This window comes from Aythya fuligula, chromosome 8 (genome assembly GCF_009819795.1).
Source record: "Aythya fuligula isolate bAytFul2 chromosome 8, bAytFul2.pri, whole genome shotgun sequence".
Classification (NCBI taxonomy): Eukaryota; Metazoa; Chordata; class Aves; order Anseriformes; family Anatidae; genus Aythya; species Aythya fuligula.
Genome location: NC_045566.1, coordinates 21,085,638 through 21,100,115, shown reverse-complemented (window position 1 = coordinate 21,100,115; position 14,478 = coordinate 21,085,638). Strand labels below are relative to the sequence as shown.

Here is a 14,478-nt window from a genome sequence, read left to right as displayed (position 1 = left end):
GGACAGAAAAAAAAAACGATTTAATCTCTATCATAATTTTTTCCAAAATTAAGACATACCCAGTTATTATTTTTTACTCCCTCTCAGTGGCTGTCAGTGTGTAATTAAGAGCCTACTTGTCATTCTGGTGTTTGTGCCTCCTTCTCTCTTGCTGAGCTCTCCACAAGGACATTAGCAGGATGGCAAAATTGCTTTGTAGCCCATCGGTCCGAGACACAGCACTTGGACCTGGAGCTAGACTACCAGATTCCCGGGCCCTTGAACCAAGACTGCAATTACAGTAATGCAGGAGTATTCCCCCTGTGATCTCTCCTGCAGGAGGCTTCATTTTTCAAATTTGTATCCTTCTGACTGAAGCAGAAAATCTGCTGCGTGGTGCTGCGGTGTCTGGAGAGCAGCACTTCGGTGCCTTGGTCTCTGCCCAGCTCATTCCAAATTTGGGGCTGTGTGTTTAACAAAAACTTAACTATTTTAACTAACGTTATATCAGAAGTAGTTTCTCTGCTCCACCTGGCCAGCTCTGGTGTCTAAATAATAGGTTTTCCTTTTTTTTTTTTTTTGAAATGTTGTGAGTGTTAAAGGACAATCTTCCCTTCCCTCAGGTGTTATCCCTGTGAGTCACCTGCGGGGAAGCCTCTGGGTCTCAAGCCCATGGGTCTGGTCTGCAGGAGATTTCCTTCCTAGTTCCCTTATGTAGCAGATCTGGCCACAAATCACCCAAATCTTGAACCCCTATTAAATGAGGCAATTGCTCTGATTCAAGTGCTACCGGCCTGAAACTGGGGCTCGCCAAAAAGCCGATGCCAGCTCAGTAAGGGCTCCGTAACCGAGGCATTCATTGCAGCACAGGCACCAGAGCAGAACGCGGCCTCCCCTTTTATTCGAGCCTTTTCTGGGAAGGGTTAAGCCCCGGGAGCGGCTGCTTTTAGGGTGTAGCCATCCCTTTTTATGAGCGAGCGCGGCCTGACAGCTGGCCTTGTGGCGACAGCTCTCCTGATTACAGCTGGCGTCGGACCTCAGGATGCACCAGGCTATAAATTCTGCCTCCTTCCACCCATCAGGGCGCTGACCCTGGGTTTAAGTGCAGGTTAAGCGGGGGCCAGCGCTCAGCTGCCTCCCAAAAGCTCCTCTGGCCTGTGGGACCAGCCGGGCACGAGCGTGGCCTCCCACTGAATGGCCTCCTGGTCTTCGCCACCCACCCACCCACCCACCCATCCATCCATCCATCCACCCATCCATCCATCCACCCACCCACCCACCCACCCATCCATCCATCCACCCACCCATCCATCCATCCATCCATCCATCCACCCGCCCACAGGGAATACAAAAATCATTGCCGCTGCCGCTCCCAGAGGAAATCAAGGCTTCTCCGAGCGCTCGCGGCCACGTGGCCGCGGGGTGGGCAGGCTCTCTATCCTCACGGGCGCTCTGTCTTCCCTGTAAAGCACCATCTGTTCGGCTCTGTCTGTGCCGTGACAGGGCAGTGGGAGGGGACGCTGGAGGGAAAATAAATAAAAAAAAAAAAAAAAGGGGGGGGGGAGAGAGAGAGAGAAAGAAATTCATCATCTGAACCCTGAGGATTAATGGAGTCGGAAGGCGAACTGCGCTGAATGAAAATTCATCTTCACCCTTGCTGGTGTCAGGGCTGCCGCTCCGGCCCCGTGACAAATAGGGGTTCCCAGGGGGCCATAAATCCACCCCCCCGGGGCACGAGGACGGGCACCGCGGATGCCGCTGCCTTGGCATCCCTGGGCTGCCCCCTTTCCACAACCACCCCCGGGTGCTCCCTCCCCATCCCCTCCGTCCGGGCTCCCCCATGTCCCCACTGCCACCTGCTCCGTCATCAGCCCCGTCCCTTTCCCCTTTTTATCTTTTTCCATCCGATCTCCAATCGCCGGTTGAATTTATTTTAATTAAACGTTGCTGCTTGTCCCTTTGGGTCAGGACAGAAAAACTGCGGAGTAATGCAAAAGACACTCTTAATTACTACGTTTAATGGCAAAAAAAAAAGAGTTAGTCGGTTATGTTGTAAAAGTTATATAATTAAATTTAATATATATATATATATGAAATTAATTATATGAAAGATAATTAAAACCAAGAGACACCAATCCGACAGGAAGCCGCCTTCACAGTCGTGTAGGGCAGATGGGGCCGGGATGGTGCTGGCTTCCCTAGGACCCATGTGGGAAGGGGAGATAGAGCAATTGGGACTTTTGCTGGTGTTAGCCAGGCTGGGCTCTTCAGCGCTGAGGTTTCCTGCTTTTTTCAACACCCTTTTTTCAACACGATGTCCCTGGGACACCCAGGGGAAGCCACCAGCCACCAGCCACCGCGCCGAGCCGAACGGGGCCTGTCACCACCACCCAGCCCCTAACCCTTCCCTTTCTCCCTGCAGCCGCCGCCTGCGAGTTTTTGGACATCGTGGAGCTGCTGCTGAAGTCGGGAGCCGACCCCAGGCTGCGGGACCAGGAGGGCTGCCTGCCGGAGGAGGTGACGGACTGTAAGGCCATCAGCTCGGCCCTGCGGCAGCACGCCGCCGGCGGGCCCTAACACGGCCCCATCCAGGACATCGAGGCTTCAGAGCACGGGGTCTGGGCTTTCGGGCTCGAAGGCTGGCCCCCCGCGGGCAGGACGGGCGCAGGGCTGTGCATGCTCGGGCATTTATCGCTGTTTTTGGGGTAGAGAGGCCCGGATAAGGCCCTGCTGTTGTTTTACTGTCTTCGAGGCCGCTCCTGGCCGGGCCGCTCGCCTCTTCCCTTTGGGGCGAGGCCCGGTTTGTTTTTATTTTTCTTATTTTTTTTTTTCTCCTGGGTCCAAGCAACGTGTTATAAATAAAAACAAGCACAGCGTCGGGACGGTGCCTCCGCGTGTTCGCCTCGTTGGGACGCCGTGGGGATGGGTACCCCATCCCGGGGAAAAGAGGGCTGAAATACAGCGGGGACTCGAGCCACTTCATGCGTCCTCTTTGCTGGTTTCAACCTAGCAGGAAAAAACCCACAGATTGGGTTTTTTTGGCTGACACTGATGGCGTTTGCTGTGCTGGCTCAGCCTCGGCACAGCACGGGGCTGCTCCTCTGGCCGGGGGGCTCCAAGCCCCCTGCCCTCACCGGGGAAGCTCAGCCCTTCTGCCCACCGACACCACGGAGGGACCCTGGGCTTGACGGATGCACCAGGCAATAAAAAAATCTCTCTTAAACCCGGGGTGCAAAGCGGTAGCGACGAGGCCCCGGCTTTCAGGGAGCACATCTGGGGGCTCAGCACGCAGCCCTGGAGATGTTTATAGCACTTTAGGTCTGTTTGTGAGGTTGGAGCCTTTCCAAAAAAAAGCAGGGGGCGGTGGGGGGGGAAGAGAAAGACATATATTATTGTTTATAATCTGCTTTATTCAGCCAAACCTTTTCCCCAACAGCCTTGCGGATTGCTGCTTAAATCCCCCAGTGCCTTTAACTACCGATACAGAAAGTGGTTAATGTGCATTCGGGCTAAGCTTGGCATCTACTCCAGGAAATCACTTTAATTGAGAAGCATTAAATGTTAAAATGATTAAAATATATAAAGCCAACACACCGGTGCCCGTGGCGGGGCTCAGCGCCCCCAGCGCCTCTCACCTGCACCCGCCTTGGGCGTTTTTGGGGTGCCCGGGGGGCAGTGGCAGGGATGGAGGTGTCCACCCTGAGCCCTCCCACCCTGCACGAAGCAGCACGGCTGGTGTGAGGTGTGCCAGATCCGCGCCGAGCTGCCAAAACTGGCATCACCCATCCCAGCTGCCGGGACGTGGCCACCAAGTCGGTAAGGTGCCTCCATGGGACAAGCCAGAGCCACCCCATCTCCATCCCAGTCCTGGGGACCCCAGGCTCAACCTCACCCGAATTATTGCCCACCCAATATCCCGGGGAGGGTTTCAGGTGGCTGCTGAGCCACTGCCCCCCCCGGGCGGGGAAGAAAAGCCCAGAGACAGCGGCTGCTAAAGAGCGTCCCGAGTTTATTTTACACGGCGCGCCCTCGGTGCGGCGGGCTGACCGTACACAGCTCATGCCATCGCGCAGGAGGCAGGGTACAAAGCAACGCCCCGGGCCCAAAATTTGGGGCAGGGGGCAGGAGAGGGGATGTTGTGTCTCCCCAAAGACATGGCAATAAATAAGGTTTTATTCTTTGATTTCATTTTTATTTTTTTATTTTCTCTCTTTTTTTTTTTTTTTTTTCCCCAGGAAACAAGACTCTCACTTTCTGGAACTGTACAAAATTTACACAGCGAGGGGAGGGGGGGGACATTTGGCCTTGTCATGGTGTGAGGGGGTGGACAGCAAACAAGCACAGCCAGTGGGGACCCCCCTGCAGGGGTCTGCCCCCCGATGTCCCCCCTCCCACCATCCCAGGGCTCCCACCAGTGGCCGGGAGTTTGGCACGGAGCAGCACCAAAGGGGGGCACGGCGGGGGGGCACATGGGTGCAGCACTGACACACCCAGCTGGGGGGCAAGGGCACGTCCTGGCGATGTGCTTTCTTCAGCTGAATGTTTAATTCTTACTCATTTATTTATTTTTTTTCTCCCTTTTGCTTTCTGGGCTCTGGCAGCAGCCCGCACACCCCAGGGGCACCGAAGGCCCCAGCAGCGGGGCTGCGAGGCGCTGAGCTGGGTTTCAGCCGTCAGACCGAGTGCCTTCAGCCCGCTGTGTGCGTGCACCCAAGGGTGCCAAAACCACCCCAAGGCCCCCCCCATGCTGGCTGCACCCACACTCGGTCCTGCTACCTGGAGGAGGTGTGTGGCCGGGGCTCACCCCCGTGTGCCCTTCGCTCCTCACCATGCAGCTGGCAAAATGCCCTTTTCCCCTCTGTTTTTTGGGGAGGTTGTTACCATACCCAGGAGCAAACAGGTTCGCCTCACCCTGCTGCTCCCCACCGCCTTTGGCCGCGTCCCCTCTCCCCGTGCCAGCCCTGCGCATCCCGGCCATGACCGATATTTTGGGCCTCTTGGGCTCGAGATTTTTTTTTCCCCGTTGCAATTCCTCCGTGCCGTGCTCGCGAGGCACAGCCTGCAGCGATGCACCGCGAGCGCTCCTGCACACCCAGGGATAAATCACGGCCCCGCAGCCGCAGGGCGACAGCTCTGCTCCCACCCCGCTGCCACCACCCGAGCCGGGAGCCAGCGGCATCACCCCCGGGAGGGGTCAAAAATAAACCCTTCTGCAATATAGACTTTGCCTTCCCTGATTGTCCTCCCCTCCTGCCTCCATCCCGCCCGAGCACGTGGCTCTCCACCAACACGGGGAGGGACGAGGCTGGAGCAGGGCCGGTGCCCCCCTTCCCCACCGTGCCGCCCTCACCTCCCTTGTGCTTACACCCAAAAGCATCCGACCCCGTCCCCGCCGAGCCCCGGACATCACCGATGCCCTGGGGACGCCCCCGTTCCCCCTCCCCGTGTCCCCAAAAAGCCCTCCGTGTCCGATTCCCACGGGAGATCCTGGAAACATCTCACGTCCCGGCGGGCGCCTCCGGCGGTGCTGCGTTTGCGGGCTGCTGGCGGAGGGGGTGGGAGCGGGTTTGCGAGGGGGGCCGGGGCGGGGGGCGAGCGGCGTTTAGAAGGGGGGGTGATCCATGTCGTCCAGCCAGGAGGCCGGGCTGGTGGGAAAGTCTGGGTACCCGACGCTGCTCCCCGTGGAGATGTCGGAGGTGGGGCCCCCCCCGGCCATGGCGCGCAGCGTCTGACTCACCCCCTGCGCCCCGTGTGCCACCAGCCCCAGGCCGCTGTCCATGGCGTAGTCCAGCCCGTTGAGCAAGGGCGGGTGGGACGGCAGGGACGAGATGGACGACGGCGACTGGGGGAGCCCGTAGGGGCTGCCGTCCCGCAAGTCCTGGTACGATTGTCCCGTCCCGTCCATGGAGAAGTTCCCGTTCATCAACTGTCCGCCTGCCACGTCCCCGACCGTGCCGTAAACCCTGTTGGTGTGGCCGAGCTCGGAGAGGATCTGGTCTTCTGCTGGGGAGAAGGGGGAGAGCAGAGGGGGTGTCAGTGCATGGAAAACCCCACAGACCCCCCCAGCCCCTCGCCCCTGGCCCCGCTCACCGCGGAAGCTGAGCTCGCTGTCGCTGACGCCGCAGTCCTCGGCCGAGCTCTCCTTCTCCAGCTTGCCGCCCCCGCGGCTCCGCTTGACGCTCTTGTAGAACTGCCCCCAGCGGTGCCGCCCCGCGTCCTTCTTCAGCCGCTTCTCCTTGGCCCGCCGGTTCTGGAACCACACCTGGGGCAGGCAACGGGGACGTGGGTGGCACTGCGGCACCCCCTGACCCAGCACAGCAGCGCCCAAACAGCCCAACCCCGCACACCGGGACCCCACAGCTCTGCACCACAGCTTCCAGGCACCCGTGCAGCCGAGCACCCCGCAGTCTGACACCCCAGCATGGCACATCCGTGACACCCAGCACCCCAGCACCCATGCAACCCAGCACCCCGCAGCCCAGCACCCCCCTTGCTGGGACCAGCCCGTCCTGGGGGCAGAGGGTCGCCCCGGGGCTCACCTGCACCACCCTCATGTCCAGCCCCGTCTCGGAGGAGAGCTGCTCCCGCACGTGCCGGGCGGGCTTGGGGGAGTTTTTGTAGGCGTTCTTCAGCGTCTCCAGCTGCTTGGCCGTGATGGTGGTCCGGGGCCGCTTCGCCCCCGCCTCGGAGTCATCTGGGAGCAAACGAGCAGCGTGAGCATCCCCGAAACGTGCCTGGAGGAGCAGCCCCTGCCTAAAGCGCAGCCCACCCGCTCCGGGACCAGAAAATCCTCAAAGCTGAGGCTGGAGGCGGGCACCAGGTGCCGTGAGGGCTGTGCTTACCGTTCTGCTTGGCGGTCTCGTAGTCCTCCTTGCACACCAGCCTCCCATCCTCCATCAGGTAGAACTCGTCGCCCGTGGCCAGCTGCCGGCTGCAGATGATGCAGGCGAAGCAGTGCAGGTGGTAGACGAAGTCCTGGGCTTTCCGCACCACCTGCGTGGGGGGGATGCCCTGCTGGCACGCCGTGCATTTGGTCCCAAAACGCCTGCAAGGACAAGCGGTGGCCCTGAGCCCCGGCCGGGGACGGGCACGGGTGGGCTCCGGTGCAATAAGGGCTGGGGGGGGGGATGCTGGGAGAGGGGGCAAAGTTTAAACCAGCAATCAAGCTAATTATGCATGACACTTCACACACCGGGATTTTATCTTCTTCAGCATGAGAGACCGGCCTAATGGATCCAAGGAAGGTTTGATTTTAATGGTTCTTTTAACTAATGCTTATAGGCTGCCTGATTTCCCCTGCAAGGACAGTACATATTTCATCCACATTAATACCAAATAAATTAATTACACCGCCCCGCTAGCATGATGAATCCCAGATTAATTCAGAATGATGGGGCTCTTACACCATAATGACAGCCCGCTGGGTGCACCGGCCGCGCCGGCGTGGGGTGGGCGCGGGGCCCAGCACGTCTCCAAGGAACCTGCAAGAATGGTGCATGGAGTGTGCAAGGAGTGTGCAAGGAGTGTGCAAGGAGCCTGCAAGAACGGTGCGTGGAGTTGCAAGGAACACGGAAGAGGTGCACAAGGAGAGTGCAAGAATGGTGCAAGGAGCAAAGAGCTTGGACAGAGCTTGCATGGAGCGTGCAAGGAGTGTGCAACAAGCGTGCATCTCGCCCCCCTGGGCCACAGACAGAAAGCAAAGGGTGCCATCGCTCCATGTGCACCCGCAGGACAGCGGGATGGGGCAGAGGGAGGGATGGACAGGACAGACAGACCCCATTTCTCCGTGCCCAAGAGCAAGCCTGCAGAAGGGCGCGCTCATTGCATCAGCAAGGAACAGTGATTGGGGGAAAAAAGTAAATAAATTAAAAAAAAAAAAAAAAACTGGCTTTTTTGGGAGCCCCAAAGAAGCCGGCCTGAAATCCCCACGTGCCCCACAGGTCACGGAGCCGGGGTCCAGGGGCAGGTGAAATAAAGGTGAAGTGAGCGGCCGCCATGGAGCTATCGATCGGCGCGAAATAATCCAGGCGGGACCTAATCTGAGAACATCGCTGAGCTCCCGGCTCTAATTAACATCGATTACCCACACCTTTCGGGCAGCTATTTAAATGACTTTGAGATTAATAGTCTGGAGAGCGTCGCGGGGGAAACGCTACCACCAGGGCTGGGGCGGCCGCCTGCCCGCCGAGCAATCCCAGCGGCATTTTGCGCAGTGACTTTTGGCTGCCACAGCAGCAAGGAGAAGGGGAATCTGCACAGCACCAGGGTTTATCCGTGCTGGTTTTGGCTTCCCAAGGGGCACCGAAGCCCCGCACCAAGCCCCCTGTGCCACTAAACCGGGGAAAGTCCTGCCTGGGGATTACGGCCGTGTAATCGCCATTTCACGGTTTAGCCGGGGATGAAGGATGGGGCACACGGCACAGCCCCCCTGGGGCTTGCAGGGGACAGGGACAGGGATGTAGCCCCTGTCCCTGAGGTGTGGCAGCTCCTTGTTGGCCCGGCTCCATCACCTGAAGCAGGATCCGTCCCTCCTCCCCTCCTCCTCACGTCACAGCAGCCAACGCCAATGTACCCGCTGTGCCCGGCCCTGGTGCAACACCCGCTGCCAGCCCTGGGGAAAACTCCCAGATTTTGCCAGCAATCATGGAATAAAGCGTCTTTGCTGAAGAGTCCATTTCTTTTTCCCTGGAAAAAGTTTCCCTGGAAAATGGTTTTTCTTCCCTGCAGGAGCTGGGGAAAACACCGAGGAGGGTGCATCACGCGGCTCAGGGGCCAATTGCAAAGCAGCAACAAAATGAAACGAGGTTTTTGCACACCAGGAGCAAAATAAAAGGAAAAAAAAATTAAAAAAATAAAAAAATAATAAAAAAATTTAAAAAGGCAAGGAAAAAAAAAAAAAAAAGAGGAGAAAAATGGGGGGGGGAAATGTGAAAAAAAAAATAAAAGCAAAGGGAGAGAAGCGGCACCAGCAGAGCCCCGGAGCAGGCAGCGCTGCGCCTTGCACGGGTGGCTCCTGCCCTCTAGCTCCCAGCACCGTGGGGCCACCAACCGAGATCAATTCAGGCTGCAAAATATAAAAGGGAGCTGGGCAGGGAGTGTGAGGGGGAGCTGGGTCTGTAGGGTTAAATCCTGACAAACAGCACCCAGCCTGGGCCAGCCGGGAAGCGGCAAAATTTCCTTTTTTAAGCACTTGGGCTTGAAAAAAAATATAGACAGGACAAAAAAAAAAAAAAAAATTGGAGAAATGATGCTTTAAAATGGTGTGTGCGCTTGCCTGCTTTGCTGGCGGGGTTTTTGGGGCGCTGTACTCACTTGAAGAAGTCTTCCTTGCAGTAGACGCTGCCGGCGCGGGCGAAGCAGCGGTCGGCCAGCTGCATCTGGCAGTCGGCGCACTTGAGGCAGGAGCTGTGCCAGTGCCGGTCCAGCACCTTCAGGATGAACTTGTCCAGGATGTGCTGGTTGCAGCCGGCACACTGGGGGATTTCTGGGGAGGGGGAGATGGAGAGAAAAGCAGCGTCAGCCCCCCCCCCGGCTGCTCCGTGCGTGCACCCCTCGCTTTCCTGCGCTCTGCCACCTGTTTGCCGTGCCGGGAGCAGGGACTGAAGCCTCCTCCCCGCTGGCATCGAGGAATAGATTTCCAAAATTTGATCCCACATGGAAAAACGTCTCTTCCTCCCCTGCTTGCTCCCACTTCACCCCGAGGACCGTGCCTGCCCGGTTTCCCCCCTGCAGGGGCTGCAGGCTCGCCCGCCGGCTCCCAGCCGCATGTTGCGGATCCCCGGTGCTGGAAAGGGGCTGAAGCAAGGGGGAGGGGGGCTCCAGCAGGGCTTGGGGTAACCCTGCGGGTGGCCAACGCGTCCCTGGCCTCCTCTGCAGCCCCCCTGCTGCAGGAGGATGCGTGTGCGGTGCCTCACACACAGCATCTGCCCGCAGCCCGGCTGCTCCCGTAGATCTGGAGAGCCGGGGTGTTTCTCTCTCTTCCTACCCGACCCTAGTTCGGAATAAACAGGGGGGGCTGTAAAAGTCTGCGGGAGATTGCCCGGTAAAAGCCATGCACAGAACGCTGAGACGCACGCATGAAAGAAAATTGATTTTTTTGGGAAAAAAAAAACCCTCACGCTCATAGCTGGAGATGCTCCGGCATCAGCTCTGCCTCCCCTCCCGCCGGTGCCAGCAGAGCAGCTCACGGGAAATATCTGGGCTGCTGGGGGGATTTTTGTTCTGGCCACCACAAATCCCGGGTGGGATTAGGAGCCGCTCGGCTGCCCCCGGAGCAGCGGCCGGGCGAGTGCCTTCACCCCACGCACCCCAGAGAGGGATGGGGAAGGGGAGAAGGAGGGGAGAGGGAAATAAAAGGGGAAAGGAAAGGAAAGGAAAGGAAAGGAAAGGAAAGGAAAGGAAAGGAAAGGAAAGGAAAGGAAAGGAAAGGAAAGGAAAGGAAAGGAAAGGAAAGGAAAGGAAAGGAAAGGAAAGGAAAGGAAAGGAAAGGAAAGGAAAGGAAAGGAAAGGAAAGGAAAGGAAAGGAAAGGAAAGGAAAGGAAAGGAAAGGAAAGGAAAGGAAAGGAAAGGAAAGGAAAGGAAAGGAAAGGAAAGGAAAGGAAAGGAAAGGAAAGGAAAGGAAAGGAAAGGAAAGGAAGAAGAAAAAAGGAAAAATGAGGAAAAAAAAAGGAAAAATGAAGAAAAAAAGAAAAAAGGAAAAAGGGGAAGGGAAAATGAAAAGAAAGGAAAGGATCAGAAATGACAAAATGAGAGGAATTAAAAGGCAAAAGAGAGGGAAAAAAAGGAAAAATGAAAAGAAAAAAAAAAGAAAGAAATGAAAAAAAAGTGAAAAGAAAGGAAGAAAGGAAAGGAAAGCAAAATGGAAAAAGAACAGAACAGAACAGAACAGAACAGAACAGAAAAGAACAGAAAAGAACAGAAAAAAGATGAAAATAAATGAAAATAAAAAGGTAGAAAAGACAGAAAAAGAAAAGGGCAGACAAGAAAAGAAACGGAAAATGAAATGAATATAAAAGGAAAAAAAGAAAGGAAAATAAAAAAAATAAATAAAAAAGAAAGGAAAAGAAAAGGGAAAAAAGAAAGGAAAATAAAAGAGAAAAGGAAAGGAAAAGGGAAAAATAAAAAGGGAAAAGAAAAGGTGAAAAGGTGAAAAGAGAGGAAAATAAAATGAAAAATAAAGGAAAAGAAAAGGGAAAGAGACAGGAAAAGAAAAGGGAAAAAGGTACGAAAAGGAAATGGAAATACAGGAAAAGGAAAGGGGGGGGGAGGAAATGAAAAGAGGAAAAAAAATGAAAAGGAGAAATAAAGGAAAAGAAAATTGGGAAGAAAGGGGAAAAGGCAAGTAAAAGAAAAGTGGAAAAGAAAGAAAGAAAATAAAAGTTTAAGAAAAAAAATAATGGGGAAAAAGAAAGGAAAAGGGCACAGTAGGAAATTATATCATTACAGTCTAAACCAAACCAACATTACTTAAAATTACTTTGGGGTTACTGACAAGTCTGTCAAGTGAAGCCAGCTTATTTTATAATTCTCGAGGGCAGATAAGTTACAATCCCAGTGGCCTTCGGGCCGTATTTATTGCTGGCATTTAAGCCCGTGTCACATTAACAGCCCGAGGATGAATAAAACCCCGCACACGCAGGTTGCGCAGTCCCTCTCCCCGCTTGTTTTGGGACTGCACCCAACTTCTTGCCGTCCTTTGCACCTTTCTCACCCCTTGCACAGCCCAACAGCAGATTTTGGGGTCCCAATTCCACCCGGACCCTGCTCCAGAGAGACCCCGGCACCGCCTGCAGTGCAATGCCCAGCCCCGGAGCGGCCGGGTCGGTGGCACCGAAAAGTGAATTATCTCACTTATTTCATAAACATACGTGCTGCTTTATGAAATGGGATTTATGTGCGTGTTTATTTGTCCGAGCGGGGAGGTGGAGGTGCTCGGGAGCTCGCAGGTTTCTCGCTGTCGAGGGCAGCAGCATGGCTTCACGTCAACACGCAAACGGTCGCGATCGGTATCACAATGCCTGCCCCCAAATTGCCAGGGGGGGGAAAAATAAATAAATATACATTCGAAAATAAAATATAAAATGAAGCAAAACTAAAAAAAAAAAAATGACATCAAACTAAACAAAACGCAACTAAACAAAAGAAAATAAAAACAAATCAAAACGCAACGAAACAAAATAAGCCGAAGCAAAGCAAAACAAAGCCAAGCCAAGCAAAAACCGAGCCGAGGAGCGGCTCTTGCCCGAGGGCTGCCCGGAGCCACACGGCGCTGCGGACCCCCCCCGGATACCCCCACCCCGGGATGGGAGCACACGGAGCGGCCCCACGCGTGGCACAGCCCCGCGGGGCCCCCCCAGCCGCCCACGGTGGCGGTGACAGCGATGGGGGGGGGACAGACCTGGTGTCACCATAGCAGGCGATTTTTAAAAAAAAAAAATTATTATTTTATCATTTCGGGAAGAGCTCCCCGCAACCCCGCGGCCTCTGCCTTGCAGCAGGACGTTAATAAATAGCGCTGTTAATCACGGCCGGCAATTAGCACGAAGCACCCAGGGGCTGCCGGGGGGTGTGGGGGGGGTTCTCCTGGATTTCCCCGCCCGGGGGCAGCCCCTTGCCCCCCGGGAAGACATCCCTGGGCAGCATTGGGCCCCGACACCGTGGTGCCACGGGGCCCGCTGGCTGCTCACAGGGCTCAGCACCAGGCAATTAATTAATTAATTAATTGCACGGCTTGGGCCCCCCAGGCGGCGGGGAGAACCCGGTAGCACGTATATGTGTGTGTGTGTGTGTGTATATATATGGACACGGCTATATAGCAAATAGATATCTATCTGCCACCAATTTCTGTGCTTAAATAAATCCGAATAACAAAATCTCGTTTGATTTTTTCCCTGCTAATTCCCGCTGCACGGTTACCGCGGCAGTGGTGGGGGGGGAAGGCTGGTGGCACCCCGAGGGGCCGGAGGGGGACAGGGGCCGTGCTGGGGGCTGAATCTCCCTTCGGGCACCTCGTTTATCCCTTGCTGCAGCGAGATTTTGGGGCCATAAACGCCGATTCTGCCCTGGAGCTGTCATTTGGCTGCGGGGGGAGGTCAGGATGCGGCCGTGGGACAGAGCCCCGCGGCCCCGGGGGGGGGCCCACCCGTTACACGGGGCGTGTAATTGCCTCCGGGCCCGGCCACGGGAACGAAAAGGGGCAAAAACGGGGAAACAGCCCCAAAAAGCTGGTGCGGGGGGGGTGAGCCGAGCCGTCGGGACCGGCACCGGTGGCGCACGGACAGCAGCTGCGGGTGGGTGACGGCGGCCGGGCCGGGACCGGGGGGACTCGGGGGGGGGTGCAGCGGGCACGGGAAGGAGATTTGGGGGTGGAGGGGGGTGAAAAGAGGGTTTGGGGGCGCAGCAGCGAGCAGATGAGGGAGAAGGCCGGCTGCAGAGCGGGACAGACAGACAGACAGTCAGACAGACGGGGTACAGCCGGCTATACCCCCCCGAAAAGCAGCCGCCCCCCAGGCAGAGCCGCCCGCTCAGCACGGCCCCGGGGCTCGGGTCCCGTTCGTCCCCGCAGCGTTGTCCCCTTTAATCCCCCTCTTCCCCCCCCAAAAAAACCCCACAACTTTCCCGGGGCCCCGGGGCCGCAGAGCATCTCCCGGCTCCCCCCGACAGGCTCCCCCTCCCCGGGCTCGCCGGGACGCTCCGGTTCTCCGGAACCGTTTGAAAACAACGGGAAAAAATAAATAATAATAATAACAAAAATAATCAAATCAACAACAACAGCAACAAAACCGCCCCCACCGCCGGCTCCCCACCACCACCCCCGGCAGGGCAGGGTCCGGCCGGCCCCGTGGAAAGGGGGGGGGGGGGGCCAAAATCGGGGCTCTCCCGCAGCACGTCGGGGCCGGGCCGTCCCCGTGCGGTGCTGTGCCCGCAGCCCGGCGGCGGGGGGGGGGGGGGGGCGGCTGGGTGCGCTACCTGTGGCTGTGCGGCACGTATGGCCATGTGCACACACACACATATAGATAATATATAAATATATAAATATATAAAATATACGCCTGGTGTGGGGGAGCCCGCAGCCGCAGCGGGATCACCGCCGCCCTCCCCGTCCCGGCTGCAGCGCTCTCCCCTCCGCCGCGGCTTGCCTGTCGCGATAAACGACATAAGCGGGGTGTCGTGCGCTAGGGGCCGGGAAGGGGGCACCGCGAGCATCCCCGCACCCCCCCACCGCGCCGCGCCGCGCCGACCTCCCCGTCGGGGCCGGGCCCTCCCGGCTCCCCCCGTGCCCTGCGGCAGGGAGCGAAGCGGGGGAGAAGAGAAACGCGTCCTTACGTTGCACCGGCACGCCGAGGATCTCCGGCAGCCCCTTGACAGCCCCTTCGGCAGCGAGCGCGGAGCTCTGCATCATTTTATTGGCCCGGGGGTTGGGGGGACGGGAGGGCAGGGCAGGGCCGGCGGAGCCCCGGGGCCGGCGCTCGGAGCCCAGCCGTGCCCGTGCCGGTGCCG

The 14,478-nt window shown here is 57.1% G+C and overlaps 2 protein-coding genes across 2 annotated transcripts in view; one reads left to right on the top strand and one right to left on the bottom strand.

Moving 5' to 3' along the window:
- Positions 1–2,822, top strand: part of ACBD6 (acyl-CoA binding domain containing 6) — a 73,771-nt gene extending 70,949 nt beyond the window's left edge. The window contains exon 8 of the mRNA XM_032192776.1: positions 2,402–2,822. Coding sequence (XP_032048667.1) covers positions 2,402–2,556 — 155 coding nt within the window. The 3' untranslated portion in view covers positions 2,557–2,822. The remainder of the gene's footprint in view (positions 1–2,401) is intronic.
- Positions 2,823–5,581: 2,759 nt separating this feature from the next.
- On the bottom strand, positions 5,582–14,380 carry LHX4 (LIM homeobox 4). The gene is made up of 6 exons (XM_032192576.1): positions 14,305–14,380; positions 9,292–9,463; positions 6,822–7,024; positions 6,519–6,673; positions 6,070–6,241; positions 5,582–5,979 (listed from the first exon to the last, which is right to left on the bottom strand). The coding sequence occupies exons 1-6, from the start codon at positions 14,378–14,380 to the stop codon at positions 5,582–5,584; spliced, it is 1,176 nt and encodes a 391-aa protein (XP_032048467.1).
- Positions 14,381–14,478: the final 98 nt, after the last annotated feature.

Coding starts and splice junctions, on each gene's coding strand:
- LHX4 (XM_032192576.1), bottom strand. CDS start 14,380: ATGATGCAGAGCTCCGCGCTCGCTGCCGAAGGGGCTGTCAAGGGGCTG. Junction 9,464..14,304: donor CCTCGGCGTGCCGGTGCAAC/GTAAGGACGCGT, acceptor CCCCCTCCCCAG/AAATCCCCCAGTGTGCCGGC. Junction 6,242..6,518: donor TGGACATGAGGGTGGTGCAG/GTGAGCCCCGGG, acceptor TGCCTGCCCCAG/GTGTGGTTCCAGAACCGGCG.